The sequence below is a fragment of the Lipophrys pholis genome (assembly GCF_963383615.2).
Source record: "Lipophrys pholis genome assembly, chromosome: 17".
Lineage (NCBI taxonomy): Eukaryota > Metazoa > Chordata > Actinopteri > Blenniiformes > Blenniidae > Lipophrys > Lipophrys pholis.
In genome coordinates, this window is record NC_137643.1 from 3,978,704 (window position 1) to 3,995,064 (window position 16,361).

The following is a 16,361-nucleotide window of genomic DNA, read 5'->3' on the forward strand; positions in this document are numbered from 1 at the left end:
ATATTATGGTCTGTAGAGGAGCTCAGAGTCGCTGACAAGACCTCCTCCTCAAGTGTGTGTGTGTGTGTGTGTGTGTGTGTGTGTGTGTGTGTGTGTGTTCAGCAGCCGGTGTTTTCCAGAGACAGCTGCGCGGTGGCTCTCTGCAGCTCCGAGCTCGCCCTGCGCTGAGTGGGAGGCGGCGGCAGCATCAGCCCCAAAATAACCCCGCCTCCTCCTGCTCTTCCTCCGCCCTCCTCCTCCTCCTCCCTCTTCCGCTCCCCTTCGCCCTCTTCAGCCCTCACTTTCTTGTCCTCCGCCTCGTCCCGCTCGCCGTCCGCCTCCATCTTCTGGTCTTCGCTCCAGCGGCGTTTGAAGCGCAGCTTGAGCGGGATGCAGCGCGTGCCGCCGGGGCTGATGGGAGCTGCCTGACCCGGCTCGCTCTTCAGGCCAATCAGAGGGAAGGCCGGTCCACCGCCGCCGCCGCTGCCGGGCGTAGGAGTGGCGGGGGTCTTGAAGACCTCCTCATCGTCGTCGTCGTCGTGGTTGCTGGGAGCGGCAGGAGGAGCGGGGGGGCTGCTGCGGCTCCCGTTGGCCTGGACGTGGTGGCGGAGGGCGGTCGGGGTGAAGAGGTCCCCTCCGCCTTCCTCGTTGTGATTGACCTCGTCTTCCTCGCTGATGTCGGTCACTTCCACCTCCTCTTCAGACTCGATGTCCGAAATGGGCTCCACCTGAAACGTTTCAACACGTTGGTTTCTCACTGATTCTGAACTGAAGTCAACAACAAAGAGGCGACAAACTTTTTAAAATGAATGTTTGAAGATGGCAGCTTGATAAACGTGAGAGTGTGAAGCCTCACCTTGATCTTAGGCGGCCCTGCGCTCAGCGCTAATCCGCTGATGTGACCAGAAGCTGTGAAGGAGGAAGAGGAGGAGGAAGAGGAATGAGCAGCCAGCGAGCTTCCTGCTTCCCTCTGCTTGCGGCCGAGCGGCGGCGGCTGCAGCTTGAACTTGAAGGGCGACGGGTGCTGGTGCCCGTCGTCCTGCTGGCTGAGTGAGTGGGGGAGGGTCAGCGGGGGGCCGTGGAGGTGATGTGCAGCCGGTTTCTCTGGGGTGGGGCGGTGGGGCTGCGGGATGATGATGTTGGGGTAGTGGAGGAAGGCTCGGGGGCTGAGGTGGTAGTTGTAGACGGACTGGGTGTGGGCCTGCAGGTAGTGCTTCATGTCCTCCGGGTTGAAGGAGAAGTGGGAGCCCAGCATGGGGGACGACATGGGGGAGGGGGTGTAGGGCAGGTGGGGGGTCGGGGTCATGGACAGAGCTGGAGACAGGGTGGGGGCCAGCAGACCCCCGGGGCCCGGCAGGGGGGAGACGGGGAACGGGGACAGAGGATCTGGGTGGACCCTGGGTGCAGGTCTGGGGAGCCCGGCGGGGTTCGGCGCTCCGCCGTAGACCCTGAATAGAGACTCGTGAGGCAGGCGAGGGGGCAGGAGGCCCCTGAACGCTCTGTCGGGCCCCACGGCCCGCTCCTCGCCGCCCACCGCCTCCTCCAGCTCGGAGTTGGTGGAGGTGCCGTCGCTGCAGTCGCTCACCGAGCCGCGGGCCATGCGGCGCGCCACACTGCTGAACATCCCCGGACTGCGCAGCTCCTCGCTGGACGACAGCACCTCCGACGGCGTGGACGGGGGGAAACGGAAGTGGGTACCGCCGGTGGGCACTGGGGGGGCACTTTGGGGGACTCCTCGACCTGTGTCAAAGAATAAATAAATAAAAACAATCATTATTTACAACTGAAATTTCTCTGGTTTGACGGTTTTTGATTCTATTTGTGCAGAAAGCTGTTTAACGGTCACACAGCGGCCCACCACTAGTTGGGGCTGCAGAGCCGCCAAACAGCAGAAAAGCTGTGCTGGATGCTGACGGAGGAGCAGGAGGAACCGATGGAGAGAATTGAGCCGAGGACACCGGATAGAAAACTTTGTCTCCTGGAAACTGAGAAGTTTAGCAAAGTAGCGCTTTTCATGTGTCAGTGTCCCGTTGCCATAGCAACAGCTGTTTAATTTTACGCGTATGTCATTATAAAAACTAAATGTGGTCTTTTTTGAAATATGAGCCCCGTGACTACAAAATAAAAAATAAAAAAAAAAGGAGGGGGGAGGGGTTGTTGTGTCATCTTACATTAACAGGTAATTAAATACAGCAAATATAAAATTTTGACTCCGATCAAAAAAAAAAAAAAAAAAAAAACCAGCCTGAAAACGGTTTCTAGGGAGATCCTGCGTGACTCAACTTGGACAACAATCTATTTTCATTTCTATATTTGGATGAAGTAGCTTTTAAAACCGAGGCGAATGGGAACAGTAACTAATGAGTGTGGGTTTAATTTTACCCGGAGGGTCAGAGGCTCGCACAAAGAAAACAGCGGCTCGCTCGCCGCCCCTCCCCTCTCTCTCTCCTCCGCCAGCGAGACTGTGGCACTGCAATAAATTCTTGGCTTTCGAGCACGTGCCAGAATTAAATATTGGAAAAGTCGCTCTTACTGCCATCACAAACATGGGTTGGGTTCCTCTGTTTTTTCCAGAGCTGCCGAGTGTGTGTGTGTGTGTGTGTGTCTGTCTTTTTCTTTAAAGAAGCACACATCTCTGCCATGTGTGTTTTAGAGATGACGAGCGGAGAAAACTGTGTGTGATTGCCCATCAGTTCAGACGGACGTTTTGTGTGTGTGTATGCGTGTGCGGGACCGTTGCATGAAACCATCATATCACAACATGTCAGCGTGCGGGCCACATCACATGGAGGCTATAATTAAAGTTTCGTGCTGCACTCATGTCAGCCAGTATCCAACGCTCCATATGGGCCGTGTTTACACTGGGTGGCCGCGACCGGAGCGAGAGCCGACTTCACAGGAGGATAAAGTGGGACGTGGCACGTACACAGTAACCAGGGAGACGCGTGCACACGCACACAAACTACGTCTAGTAAACCGATTTAACTAGCGCGGCATCTGAAGGAGGCGGTGGATCGACTTCAGCTGAGACCAGAAACTGGCGCCGAGCCTCCACCTCCTGCTGTAATTCAGTGAGCCGCCACACTGACTTGGAAACTTTCACAGACAATAACACTTTAACATCCTGGTTGTGTACACTCTTTAAAAAAAATATATATTTTTTTGTCTTTGTCTGTCCGAAAACGGTCTTTTCTGACACAGCTTCTTTCCTGTCTGACTGCGACCCAAAACCAGGAGAAAAACTGAATTAAGACTTTGTTGTAGTCGTTGACGCGAGCGGCACCATAATCAGGGAAGAGAGACTTTGTGGAGATTTTTAATTGCACTGAAAAACTAGATGAAAGACACACGGGCAGGATTTCTTGATTAATATATCAATTAATATTATAGCCCGTTAATACAGGCAATGTGAACGCCCTCTTCATTGTTTGAGTGTTTCTCAGTTGTTGCAGAGACCGTTGTATTTTCTTAAGTTGGCACATGGACCTGATTTCTACGTCTTCTGCTGAGGAAACGTCTCATTGAGTTGAGTAAAACTGGTCTATGGCTATAAAGATCGTTATTATATAGACCACCGTGTGTTGGAATAGAGAAACAGGGGATTATTCATGTTCCTGGGCCACAGTCCTGCAGGTTTCTCCTGAGTGTGTACATACCAGAGCCCATGTCGATGAAGGGGTAGTTGACCAGCACCAGTTTGTTGAAGTTGAACTTGTAGGTGAACCTCTTCCCTTTGGTCTTATGGAGGATTCTCTTGTTGTAGTAATATCTGAGGAAGAGGAGGTAGAGACGGCCGTTATCTCACTTTTTACACATGAATCACATCGTCAGCAACCGCACACGAAGAAACACCAAAACACTCGGGTATTTCAAAAGGTGTGAAACCTGTGGTGTCCCAAAAGGGTCCCGAGGTGGAACCCTGGATTAGCAGCCTTTAGGTGCAGAGTTTGCAGTTTTCTCGTGTGGATGAGCGTGTTTTCTTTGGGTTCCTCCACCAGTGTGAGTGTTTATCTATTTCTTTGTCTTGTGGTGATCGATCCAGAGTGTACAGCACTTTTTTACCCACATTACCGGAAATTTGATAAAGTAGTGTAAAGGGCGAATGGAAGGAACCATGGGCGAGTTTTATTTCTTTAAACTTTATCTAGCCGGGAAAAACCTCTTTGAGACTGAAAACGTCTTTTTCAGGACCGTCCTGGCCAAGACAGGCAGGAGTACATTCAAGACGTTTTAGAGAAAACAGGCAATTGAACACATAAAACTTAATAAAAGAAATTCAATACGTTAAGCAGGACAGAATCAAGGGGAGACATTTTTGTGTCTGTCTCCACGTCACAAAGCAACTTCTTAAAAGAGTCCAGAGAAACCAGACTTTTTGTTGAGCCGCAACCCCTGAACACCTTTTCCCCCCAGTCCAGGCCTGACTTTAGTCCCGACGTCGCCACGAGTCAAATTTGTAGTTTCTTCCAGGTCAAAGTTCACAACATTGAATCTTTCTGTGTGCTGGCCACACATGGACACAGCTACATTCATTCGAGTCGACGTTTTCATGTCTCTGTGCTCGTGATTTGGCCAAAACGAGAGTAAAAGAGATGAGGAGGCGCATCGAGCCTCTCGGCTGTTGGACAGCACTCAGTCACAACTCGCAGCTGAACAAGCTGCTCGCGATGTAAAGACACAAGGTTAAATCCACGTCTCTGTGATTACTTAAGGAAGTGAGGCCGTCTCACCCGGGCAGCTCTATTTGTGAGAGCGCATTAGTCATCGCAGATACAGCCAGTCACGTCGAGGAGTGAATTGCCAGCTGCTGACAGCTCATCGAAAAGATGATAAAATGGCTCCAATGTGAGTCACCGATCGCTTTGGGACAAAACAACATTCATATTTCTTCAGATAAAAAAAACCCCTTCTAAATCAATGTCTCTCATTCAGCTGTGCCTGGCCACTTCATTGTGAGAAATAGAATACGTTATTCATCTTTTCCAGCAGCGACAGGCAGAGAGGAGCTCAGTGGATTTATACAGCAAAACACGGACTTATCGAAATACATGTTTCACAACAGCTCTCTCGTCAATAATTCACTGATGAAGCTGCCGTCCAGCATCACAGAGGCAGTATATCAACTTGTTTAAATGCCTCTTATACATCCATCAACCCAGTTTTCTTAATTAATCCACTCACCCAGCAGAATAATAAGCTTATCTGTGGCTAAACACACAACAACAGTCATGACATAATAATGTTCAGTCGTTAGTGCGGTGCAGTTAAAAACATTTGCAGTTTCTTGTTACAAACAATGTGATGGAACGATTTATTCAACTTTGATGGTTCATTATTAGACATACATGCATATACATTACCCCCCCCCCCAAATCAATTGCATGTAATCTTTTTTACTTGAAAATCCTCGAGTTGAGAGGTGCTCAAACCTTCAAACACAAATTAAAATGAAGAATGATAACTGAAAAAACAAGACTAAATTTAACCTGCGTTCCTCTCCTAAAGTTAGTCACACAGTGACTGATACAACTACAAGTCAGTCACACTTCAGTGTGAACTTGTGTGATTAGTCACTGGAGTTCAGCACAAAGGAGGATAAAGTGAAGCTCATACAGTCCTTCAATGAAAACCACACACACACACACACACACACACACACACACACACACACACACACACACACACACACACACACACACACACACACACACACACACACACACACACACACACACACACACACACACACACACACACACACACACACACACACACACACACACACACACACACACACACACACACACACACACACACACACACACATAAACACGCACACACGCAGTGTAACAGGCGTTAACATACAAGTCAGACAGAAAAACATGCAAGTGACGAGTGAAACTGCCGAGGACATGCAGTAACAAACTGTTCTTCTGCACATGCTCAGTGGACGGACAATAACAATGTTTTCTCCAGAGTGCCATGACTCCTAGTCCACATTCTCCTGGGACATGGTCGTTTTATAGGCGACGGTCACCGTAATAACGATCCGACTTGGACGTCTGTCCATATGAATGTCCGCGTACTCAACATTGTTAATGTTGGAACGTCGTGTAAAACTGAAAAATGATCCAGAGATTAGAAACTTCATTTCATATGGAAAGAAGCGGTAGGCCGTCCACCATTATTGACAAAGAAGACAAACCAGAACAGATGCTTTCAATGTCAGTTTAGTCAGAACCGTGGTGACCAACCTAACATCAGATCAAACATTAGTATTTTTCACTGCACTTCATCTCGACTTTCACTTATAGTGTCATTAACAACAGTCCGTCTCTATTCAGTTTACAAAATGGAAACCACACTGCCATCATTTAACAACACCTTTGTTTTTGTGGGTAAACACAACTTCTAATGCACATAAGTTACATGGTTGTGTTTATATTCACCAAAAGTTTTATTTTAAGACGTATTAAGTTGTAAAAAATAGCAGGGATCTGTTTGGATCTGCTGCATAGACAAAGTGCGTCTGAAGCCCCGTCCTGTTTGACGTTTGACTGGAATCTGTAAATGCAGCAGCAACTAAAGTCTTGAATCTGAACACTGGAGTTAATACAGTTTAAAAGCTGCTCTTTAATATGGCGAGGTCTGCCCTTCTGGTGCCGATTCACACTTCCAGAAATAGGCGAGTTAAGCCATCGCAGCACAGTTGGTTTTCATCAAACCTGAACGCAAAATCTATCAAATGAGATCTGAAAAGAGCAATCGATCATCACTGAACCTGGAAAGCAGTGGAGCTGCTGAGGGACCAGGTGGAAGTTCAGATTCTCCCAGTTTAACTCCGTTAATGTTTTGCCAGGAGCTTGTTCATAATGTCATTTCAACAATCTTTGACGTGAGCTCCAAGTGAGAACAAGAAGTCATCAACATGCATCATGGTGGCTGCAGTGGGGTTGATCTAATCTCACCATTAACAGCCTTTTATATGTGAAGTTTACAGACGTGTTCTTAGGAATGCTCCATTTAAATGAATTACTGAAATTATAAAACATCTTTCTATCAATAAAACAAGAAATAAATGACAAACCTTTTATCACTTTTTCCATAAAAACAATGCACTTCAATGTCTCCCGCAGCTTCAAGTATCAATACTCAGGCTTTACGGTGGTACTTTTTAAAAGTGTCATTAGTACCATCTCAAGCGCTGTAGTTTCTTTTATATTGATTCACAGAAAAGCTGCAGACCTTCTCTACAGTCAAAACATTATAGCAAAGCCTTCAGAAATCAGCAATAAACTGACTTTCAGGTCTTTAAATTGTTCCAAGTGTTTACATTTGTCTTGACTATATGCAAATCTGAGAACACTACAGACTTGTGTCTCTCTTTGTGGCGTGTGAGGCCGCCATCATGGTTGGAAACTAGAGAGGTGGGAAGTACATGTGTGTATTCTGGGGATATGTATGTGTGATATGTGAGGAAGAGTATCATCTAAGAACAACAAAGTCCTCTGATTTCGGGACAGCGCTGAAAGTTTACACATGCAAACAGGCAAAAATCGACAAGGACAAAACATGTATAATGATGTAAACACCACAATGTGTATGGCACACACACACACACACAGGAGGAAAATGGTAGGATTAGAGTGTGGGTGTCAACAACAACATCAAGGCCGTTTATGCAGTGAAAGCTGGAGGGACATAATGTTCACAGACGTGGTGGATGATGGGCACTTTGAACGAGTTGGGAAAAGGCCAGGCACATACATGTGAAAACCACACACACACACACAGACACACACACACACTGACACACACACACACACTGAAATCCATTTGAACTTCCTTCAATTAATTCAGAAAGCACATACAAAACTTCTATAAGCTGAACACACACGTCGATTCCAAAACCCACACGTGCACGTCTCTACACACACGTGCTGGATAGGCACCAGTGAACACACACGCACGCGCGCGCGCACGCACACACCAATTAACCTCAGTTGAAAAGGGGCTGAGAAGCATCAATCACAGATGAAGAGAAGTTCCTTTCGAAGACGTCTGAATTAATTAGCAGCTCGTCATTCATAAAAAAGGTTTACAAACCACAGGAAAGGCCTTCACAACAGAGTTTGGCTCCAGCTGCTCCTTCAAACACTCACTGGGAGCCGGGAGAAAGTAAGTGCTCCTCTATCAAATAGGCTGTTAATATACTGTTAAACCTCCGTGGATTTAATTCCCTGGAGAGGAGAGAAGCCAGTGAAAACCCCATGTTGACTTTAGACGTCCTACTTCTGGAGTATTTCTGTGTGTTAGTGTAAAGTTTGATGAGTTTGAAATAACGGGGACACAACAGGAGAGCACTCAGTAGAAAATATATGAAGGCATATAGCCGCTTTCAATGTCCGTCTGCTCCATTCACACCTCTGCTTCACATTAATCTACATCAACGGGTACATATATCTGAAGAAAAACTGCAACCATGCTTAGTAACTACCCAGGCAGGTTCAGAAAAGCCGTGGAGCTCCTCAAAAATGATTGTCTCTTTAAATATTCAGTCACATGAGGTTGTGTTGAGTAAAAAGTTCAACAAACAAGACAGATGGGCTGGAGGAGGGCTGACAGATAGCAAGGTGGTAAACACTCGTGTCTGTGTGTTGTGATGAGGCGGCGTAACTAGTCATCACCATGGCAAACTCTAACCCACACCAGCCTACCACACAGGAGGCGACAGCGATGACTGGATACTCGCGAGCTCGTGTGTTTGTGTACACGACGATGAGAACAGACTGGGAGCTAAATAAAACCCTGCAGCATCCCACATGTGCTCCGCAGAGGGTGAAGGTGAGCGTTTCTAAATCGGCCGTCACCCTGGAGCTTCAGCACGCGGCACAGATACACAATTCACAACAACAAAGCACCTTTTTTTTTGTTTTTTTTGGGGGGGGGTTTCTTCCACACACAGATTAAACAACAATTGCAAATTACCTCAAATTTATCGTCAAAGTTAAAAACAAAAGGTAGAAAACTAGAACAAATAAGCTCACTGACAATGCACGGAGCCAATGAGAAAAATTAGGCTAAATGTCTTAAAAATGAATGCAACTACGAATTAAAAGCACTTTTTCTCGTTTAGATTGTGGAGTGTTTTAATGTTCGATCATTGCTGGGAGCACACTGAATATGGATGGAAATATTAAAGCAAACCGGTTAATATCATTTATTCTGCAGGTGTTTGTCTGTGTCCAAGGAGAGTCTGCAGGATGGTTGATTAGTCTATATTAAGGAAGCATGAATTAAAAGATGTCCAAACAAGTCAAATGCAGAGAGTTTCCTATGTTTTATAAGAACCTGTTCAGCTCTGAACACCAAACTCGCTTTGAGAGACATTCAAGTTTACAAAAAAAAAATATCACACGTTGGGTGTGAATCTAAAACGTGATGCACGAGGGAGAAGAAGTCAGAAATACGGCCCAGGTTTAGGTTAATAAATAGGATGTCTGCTTGGCTCCCCTCTCGCTCTGGAGCCTGCATGTTTGCTATTTTAGCGTGTTTTTAACACCCAGTCATGTGCTGAGGAAACGGAGCAGAGAAGCAGACTGATGGTGATTTGGAGAGAAATCCTGTTGTGATCTTGCTGTGAGTGAACAGACTCTGTGTTATTCTTAACTCCGTGGTCTGGTGCACTGTTATCTTACCACTAACAAACCGGATCTATTTTCAAATTGATCTTGTATGCTGTGCCGAGTTCATCAAAGTGCCTCTGGAGTTCAGTAGAATTTTTTTTTCTTTTTCTTGTGGCTCCTATAACTTAAGACTGACGCGCAGAGATGACCCAGGCTGTTTGACATTATCAGACTCAGAATATGGACTGGAGACATTGGTCCCTGTATGAAATATTATATCATTATTATGACTTATTGATAAAAAAGAAAGGATTTCCTTCCTAATAATAAACCTCAAGCAGTGGGGTTTTCTATGGTCACCTGGCTGAGCCGGTAAACTTCAGGTGATCATATCAGGGGGGTGAGAAGCTCACTACAATGCTGGACGTTCATTTTAACAAGCCCTTCAAAGGCTTTCAAATGCTGCATCTCCAGAGCGATGATAGCAGCGAGAAGCCAGCAGGGGCAGGAGATCTGTGTAGGGATATAGTGAGGAGACTGGAGAGCAGATAAGTGCAACCGCCATACGACTGCTGTGTGTTCTTCTTCTTTTAATAAAGACATGTGACACAAGGAAGGTAGAAAACAGTGTCCATTGAAAGGTAAATGCATTTCGAGGTAGAAAAAAAGATTCAAAAAGCCATTCAGTTTGCTCTTTGCCTTGAATGAGTAGCTTCAATTCTCATATCGTACAAGAATGTGTTAGAATTTGTCTCTCTGGAGGTCGAGATGAAATTCTTTCAACCTCCACCATCATGAAAGTTGCATATCAGTGCTGTAGACTACATTTAAAAGGGGATGTGAACAGCAATCATCTGCAAAATCTTCTTGTTTCCTATTACCAGTATTGTAAACTAAAAAAGGAAACTGATGTCTTCATCAGAACAAATTGGTCCTCAAGGCTTTGTTCCAAAATGAGCTCTGTGAAATTGGAGACTGTGATATAGTCAAAACTGTCTTATATAGGTAGAGTAATATGGTTTAGCGTACATATTATACCCTGCAGACAAGGTAAGAGATCAGAGTGTTTAAACAAATGGTTTATGCAGCTCGTCCAGTCCAACGATTTTGTTCATAGAAAGTCTGAAGATGTTCGGCTCTGATAAAAAGGATTTAATACCAGACATGCATGAGATGTATTTTGTATTTAGTTTGATGTATCGTACACACCTGAGGCTGAGAAAGGCCAAGATAGAAATAAATAAATCAACATACCTGCGGTCTCTGACTTAATCAAACAAAACAGCTGATATCAGTCTTCTAATCTCAAAATAAACAAGAATATTTAGACAATAAACAATTCACAGAATCCACTCAAAATCCAAACAATGTCGGCTTATTATGACTGGATCCAAATGTTCATTGTCACACGTGTCGGTGCTGTACAGAAGAGAAATCCCTGAGCCTCACTCATATTGTGTCTTTGTAGGTTTTGTTTGTACAGGACTCCGCTTGCGTTTCAGATTGCCCACTTTAAGAACTGGTTTGGGTTCAATTTGGATGATTTAGTCTTTTTTTTTCTCCCAGTTAATAATGATGTTCACTCTACGTGTCAAATAAATAACTAAATAAAATTACTATTATAATATATACATTTGTCTATACTTTCTTTGCCTTTTCAATTTGATTTTACCGGATGTTTACCATTTTAAACATGGACAATTTATTCAACAGTTTCAAGTGATTATTGTTCTGGATTTTGTATGTAAATGTTACTCAACATAAAAAGACATTTGTTTGCGGAAAATTGATATAGATCATATTTGCTTCTTTTTAAGTTTATCTTCTCTTCATGTCGTGATCTACGACAGTGATGAATGTAACTGTGCATGACTAAAAATTAAAACCCAATAAAGTCTGTTTTCAGCCAAGTAATTTGTCAGAATGACTGAAAAATTGGAAGGTTGTTAATCATCCACGTCAATGATGGGAATTATTCAACATGAACCTGAGTGCAGAGTGAGAGTAGTGTGGCATTAACCTTTTAGAGGCTGAAGGGATTTAAGAGAAAATATTTTCTGCGTATCGTCCAGCCGACTGGATGCCTGAGTTTTGGTAAAGTGTAGGATCAGACATGCTGGTTACCACACGGTGAGGCCAGTAATTTTCATTTTCCAACAGGCTTGTGTATCTGAATGTGTCACTGAATCTGCAGAGAGACACGCAGTGGATTTGTGTCGAGACACGACAATGTTTCAAGTTAAAACAACAAATTTGGGCATTTTCGTTTGAGAAAAGCTTCATGTTTACATGGCAACGTTTTGAAAACCATGTCCGTTTACACGTAAACAGCAGAAACGGTGAAAACGATGAAGTGTTTGTGTAGGGCCACTAGTGTGTGCGGTTTGTTTTTGGAATGAAACTACTGCCTACAGAGACGGAGCCCGATCGAGTTCAGATAGTTGCACTTTCTCCAGTTGCTACGGAGACAAAGCATTTTTGAAAAGTTACACCTTGGGAGGACTTTTCAATAAGTTGCGTCTTCAGTGGCTCTGCGCACCGTTGTGTCGTGTAAACGGGGCCTAAAAACTGAGCGACTTTTCTTTGACATGGAAATGTTTGTTAACAGGTAAAGTGTCCAGTTTGCATTTTTCCAGCATGTGATGGATCTGCTTTGTATTATTAGTGGAAGTATCAACTTTCTCTTCCTCAGACTCACCTTAGCGCTCGGCTGAGTTTGTCATAGTTCATCTGCGGCTTGCACTTTCTGGCTCCCCACAGGCGGGCCACCTCGTCCGGGTCCTTGATGACAAACTCTCCGTAGTCTCCCTGCCAGGCGATGACGTCGTGGTACTCCTCTTTCCTCAGCAGCTCCAGGATGAAGTGCCACAGCTGGATCTGCCTGGAGCCCGGGCTCGACTCCGGCTTGTAGGCCCAGTCCGGGAAGGCAAACCCTGCAGGGGGAAGAGAGAAAAGGAGGTTTAGGCCCAGAAAGACTTTGAGTTTGGTGCCGAGTTATTGGAGAACTCCATTTGATTAAAGCATATGTCCAGAATCAATCCTGATTCAGGGTCACGGGGGGCTGGATCCCATCTCCGCTGAGTACACGGTAACTCAGGGTGGCGACCAGGGACAGGTCATCAGTCTCTCAAAGGTCAACTTAACTCTCGGTATAATCTTTGTGTTTACAGCTGAAGACAACGTCGATTCTACGAATCTCCACATCTTCATCATGGTGAGAAAAGATGAAGCAACAAACTTAGAGGGAAGCGTCTCAGAAAGGATAAACGACACGAGATGAATGGGGGCCAAAGAAAAAAGGACAAAACGCGCGATCCTTAAAATATTTCTGTTTGAAAGCCGCTGATGAGCTTTGAGGTGGAATCAGTTCCCACAGACCGCAGTCAAATCAAAACGTCCCCGCTATCAACATGAAAGCTGGAAAATCAGCCCTGTTTTAGCAGATTAACAGGCCTTGAAATGTGTGCAGACAAAATAAAAGCTATGGTTTTATAACTGCTATCAGAACACACACACCATTATCCCCAAAGTTAAAAGTATAGGCTTTGTGTTGTAAAGCGGTGGGTGGCAGTAAAAGACTCAACACCACTGCAGCAGAAGGCCAGGCTGAACAGCAACGGCATAGTGACACACGCACACACCTTATTAGGACCAGATGTGTCTTGGCATTCGGGCTGAGAAAGCTGAGGGTGGGAAACATATGGGCACAATATAACAATGCTAAAGTTTTGAGTGTGTGTGCGTGTGTGTGTGTTTATGTTGCTGTATAGAAACACACCATCCTAAATACCAAGGTTACAATCATTTTCCCACAGTCTACGAAGCCTGTCATATCTATACAGCATTGACAGCCAACTGTTAACGGTGATATGCTCAAGGCTGCAGAGACGTCGGTGTGATGTGGTCCAGAGTTCGACTGCACAGCGCGACACAATCACGCTCGTACTACGAGGAGGCAACACAGCGAATGAGATCATTACCTAAACACACCATCTGAAAGTGTGCAACCAACAAACTGGATGATGGCATCATCAAATATTCATCGTTTTATCTTTTATTGCCCTGTCAACATTTGATAGGAGAGCGCTCCGGGGCAGCTTTACAAAAACAGACACGAGCATGAAAAGAATGGCCGCAGAAAAAATAATAAAAAGATCGCAAAACCAAATGAAAACCAGACATAACACATAAGACAACATAACAAAAGGGTTGTAAAAGTAGTAAAAGAAAGAAAAGAGGACACACCTGGTGACTAAATTGCAGCTACAGTGCCCAGATGATGATTAAGTCAATTACGACTTTTTCCATTCACCAATCTCATGCTCTCTTTGTTGGGACTGCTGGCTGACTAAGAACGGGCCCATTTTTTATTATGTCGGGAAACGGCAAAGTAAACAAAACCTCGGCCGGCTGAAACTTAAAAATGTAACCTCCTCCAATTTCTCCTAACCCCGGAACAAGTTAGAATTCACCTGATCTGGATATTGACTCGTCAGAGGTCAAAAACTTTTGTTGCTTTTCAGGTAAACTTCTCTTGCTCCCTGTGAGTCTCTATGTCTGAGGCTAGAGGTGAATGTTATAGCCGTTAACTTTAAGGCAATGTGTTTTAAAATGAGTTACCGAGAACAGTCTGGGTTAGCTGGTAAAGCATGCGGTAATAACAAAGCCGCACTAATGTCTCTTCTGAAAATGTTTTACCACCAGCTCACACTCTGCTTTCACTGAAGACATTTGGCTACTTGTGTCTGGGACTAAGCTGATCATATTATTCTCCTGCTGCACTGACAAGAGGCCCAACATGTAATAGCAGGCATGTCGCTGGTTTGCAGCTGATTTTGAAGGCGTTTGCAAAAAAGATGTCTAATATATTTACTGACAAGACAAATGCCACTGATCTGCAGTACTTGATGTTTATTTGCCGCAGGGTACAAGGGTGTATTTCAGTGGTTTTTGCTCTTTGAGTTGAGTTCACTGCTTGTCCGTCACAATGAAACCAGCTGATCAGTGCAACAACTGATGAAACAAAAAGTGTAAAAAAACAAAACATTTTGTGATGCCGAGTGGATGACAACAGCCCCTTCACACACGCGTGCTGCGTCGAGCTCAACCACCTCCACTGCATTCACAAACAGCGTTAAATCTAATCCTGAACACGACGCTGCGTTTATTTACGAGCTGCTTTGAAATTAGCACATGTTCTCTCTTAACCAGATACAGATTTTATTAGCAGGTGCAAATGAAGTCAAAGTGAGTCATGGAAAAACTCAACAAGTAGGACACGGTGAAACCAAAGTGCAGCGCGAGGCGAGTGAAGCACAGCCGTGTCTCTGCGGATGACATCAATGCACAGTTGAGGAACTAGGTCCATAGTAGTAGAAGTTGCTGCAAGCATACATCCTGAGGGAGTAAAAGTGGAAACGTCTCACCACAACAAACGACGCTCTGTCAACTAAAACCTATGACAACACTGCAGACGCAGAGAGAGAGAGAGAAAGCCGCAGAAAAAGCTGGCGCAGAGTCGAAGCTGGTGTTCATTAAACAGCGTTTGAGACGTTACAAGAAAAGGTCAAGGACGAAAAAGTTCTGGAAACGTGTTTCTTTAGTGAATGATGAACAGCTCGTGTCGCAGACGTTAAGGTATTGCATATCATTCTGCCCCGAAGCGCCACGTCTGGCTCAATAACTGAAACACACACCAGTTGAGGAACTGCGATCTGCTTCGCCCGTTAGGACGTGAAGATGCTGCACCAGATTTGCTCAGATCGTTGACAGGGTATCGCTGCACTGGTTTTGTGTCCAACTCAAATTAAATGTACTGATTCCATCATACACTTCGTCCAAGAAAATAGAGGTTACTGAAGTTATGTCTCTACCAAAGGGCTCAATTCATAAGTGGAAAAGAGAAATCGCAAAGGAAAATTTGAGATATTTTTCTTGTTTTTGACTTTTTGGAGAAATAGGTGTGACGAGCATTCAGATAAGATTGTTAGCATTAAAATATGTGAATTGTACTTCCACATGGACCAGTACAAGGTGAAATTATACTGGAGTTAGCCAACATGTATTGTGGAAAAATATTAAACGAAATAAACTACAGTATTTTGAAGTAGAAAAAGCATAATGGTTCAAAGTGGATGAGGCATTTATTTTTTTTTCTAACATTTATTTCACAGGAATACATAAAATAACATTTTTCATTGTACCGAGTTTTCATCTACAGAAAGTATCTTGTTTTCATTTTCTTGACAAATATACTACAATACTCTCCAACTTTCCACTTCCCTGCTTTTAAAACAAAAACTTTACATAGTTTTTCAGAACTGCTGCTCGAACACTGAAGGCTCAGCAGCACCGACTAGTGGCAGCTAGCTGCATGACAACAAGCCTTGCACATTAATAAAACCCGGATTTATTCAACGGTCATATTTTGAGTGCTGGCGAACAAAGTGGTGAACTTTTAACTGTTTATTATGAAAAACTTTTTTAGACGCAACTGTGCATCCCAACCAGCTCGTGTGTCTTGTTTATTTTTAAAGTGCCGAAACGAATTTCTCAAATTCAATTTCCAAAAAGACGGAAGTGTCCGATGTGTGACTTCAACTCTCCAAATCGGGAATTGTGGTAGCCGTTTTACTTCCACGAGCTAGACACACACACACAAATCATACAAAAGACTTAAGAAAAATAAGAAAAAACAACCAAAAACCTGCAAAAACAGAGCCGCTCCTGATGACTAATAAACCACATGCTGCTCGC

General features: G+C 44.5%; 1 protein-coding gene across 1 annotated transcript in view; it reads right to left on the minus strand.

Annotated features, from left to right (window-relative positions):
* Positions 1-16,361, minus strand: part of erf (Ets2 repressor factor) — a 38,675-nt gene continuing 22,314 nt past the window's right edge. The window contains exons 2-5 of the mRNA XM_080485774.1: positions 12,304-12,538; positions 3,636-3,748; positions 836-1,719; positions 1-707 (exon numbers count right to left, since the gene is read on the minus strand). Of these exons, the coding sequence (XP_080341900.1) occupies positions 99-707; positions 836-1,719; positions 3,636-3,748; positions 12,304-12,538 (1,841 nt within the window). The 3' untranslated portion in view covers positions 1-98. The remainder of the gene's footprint in view (positions 708-835; positions 1,720-3,635; positions 3,749-12,303; positions 12,539-16,361) is intronic.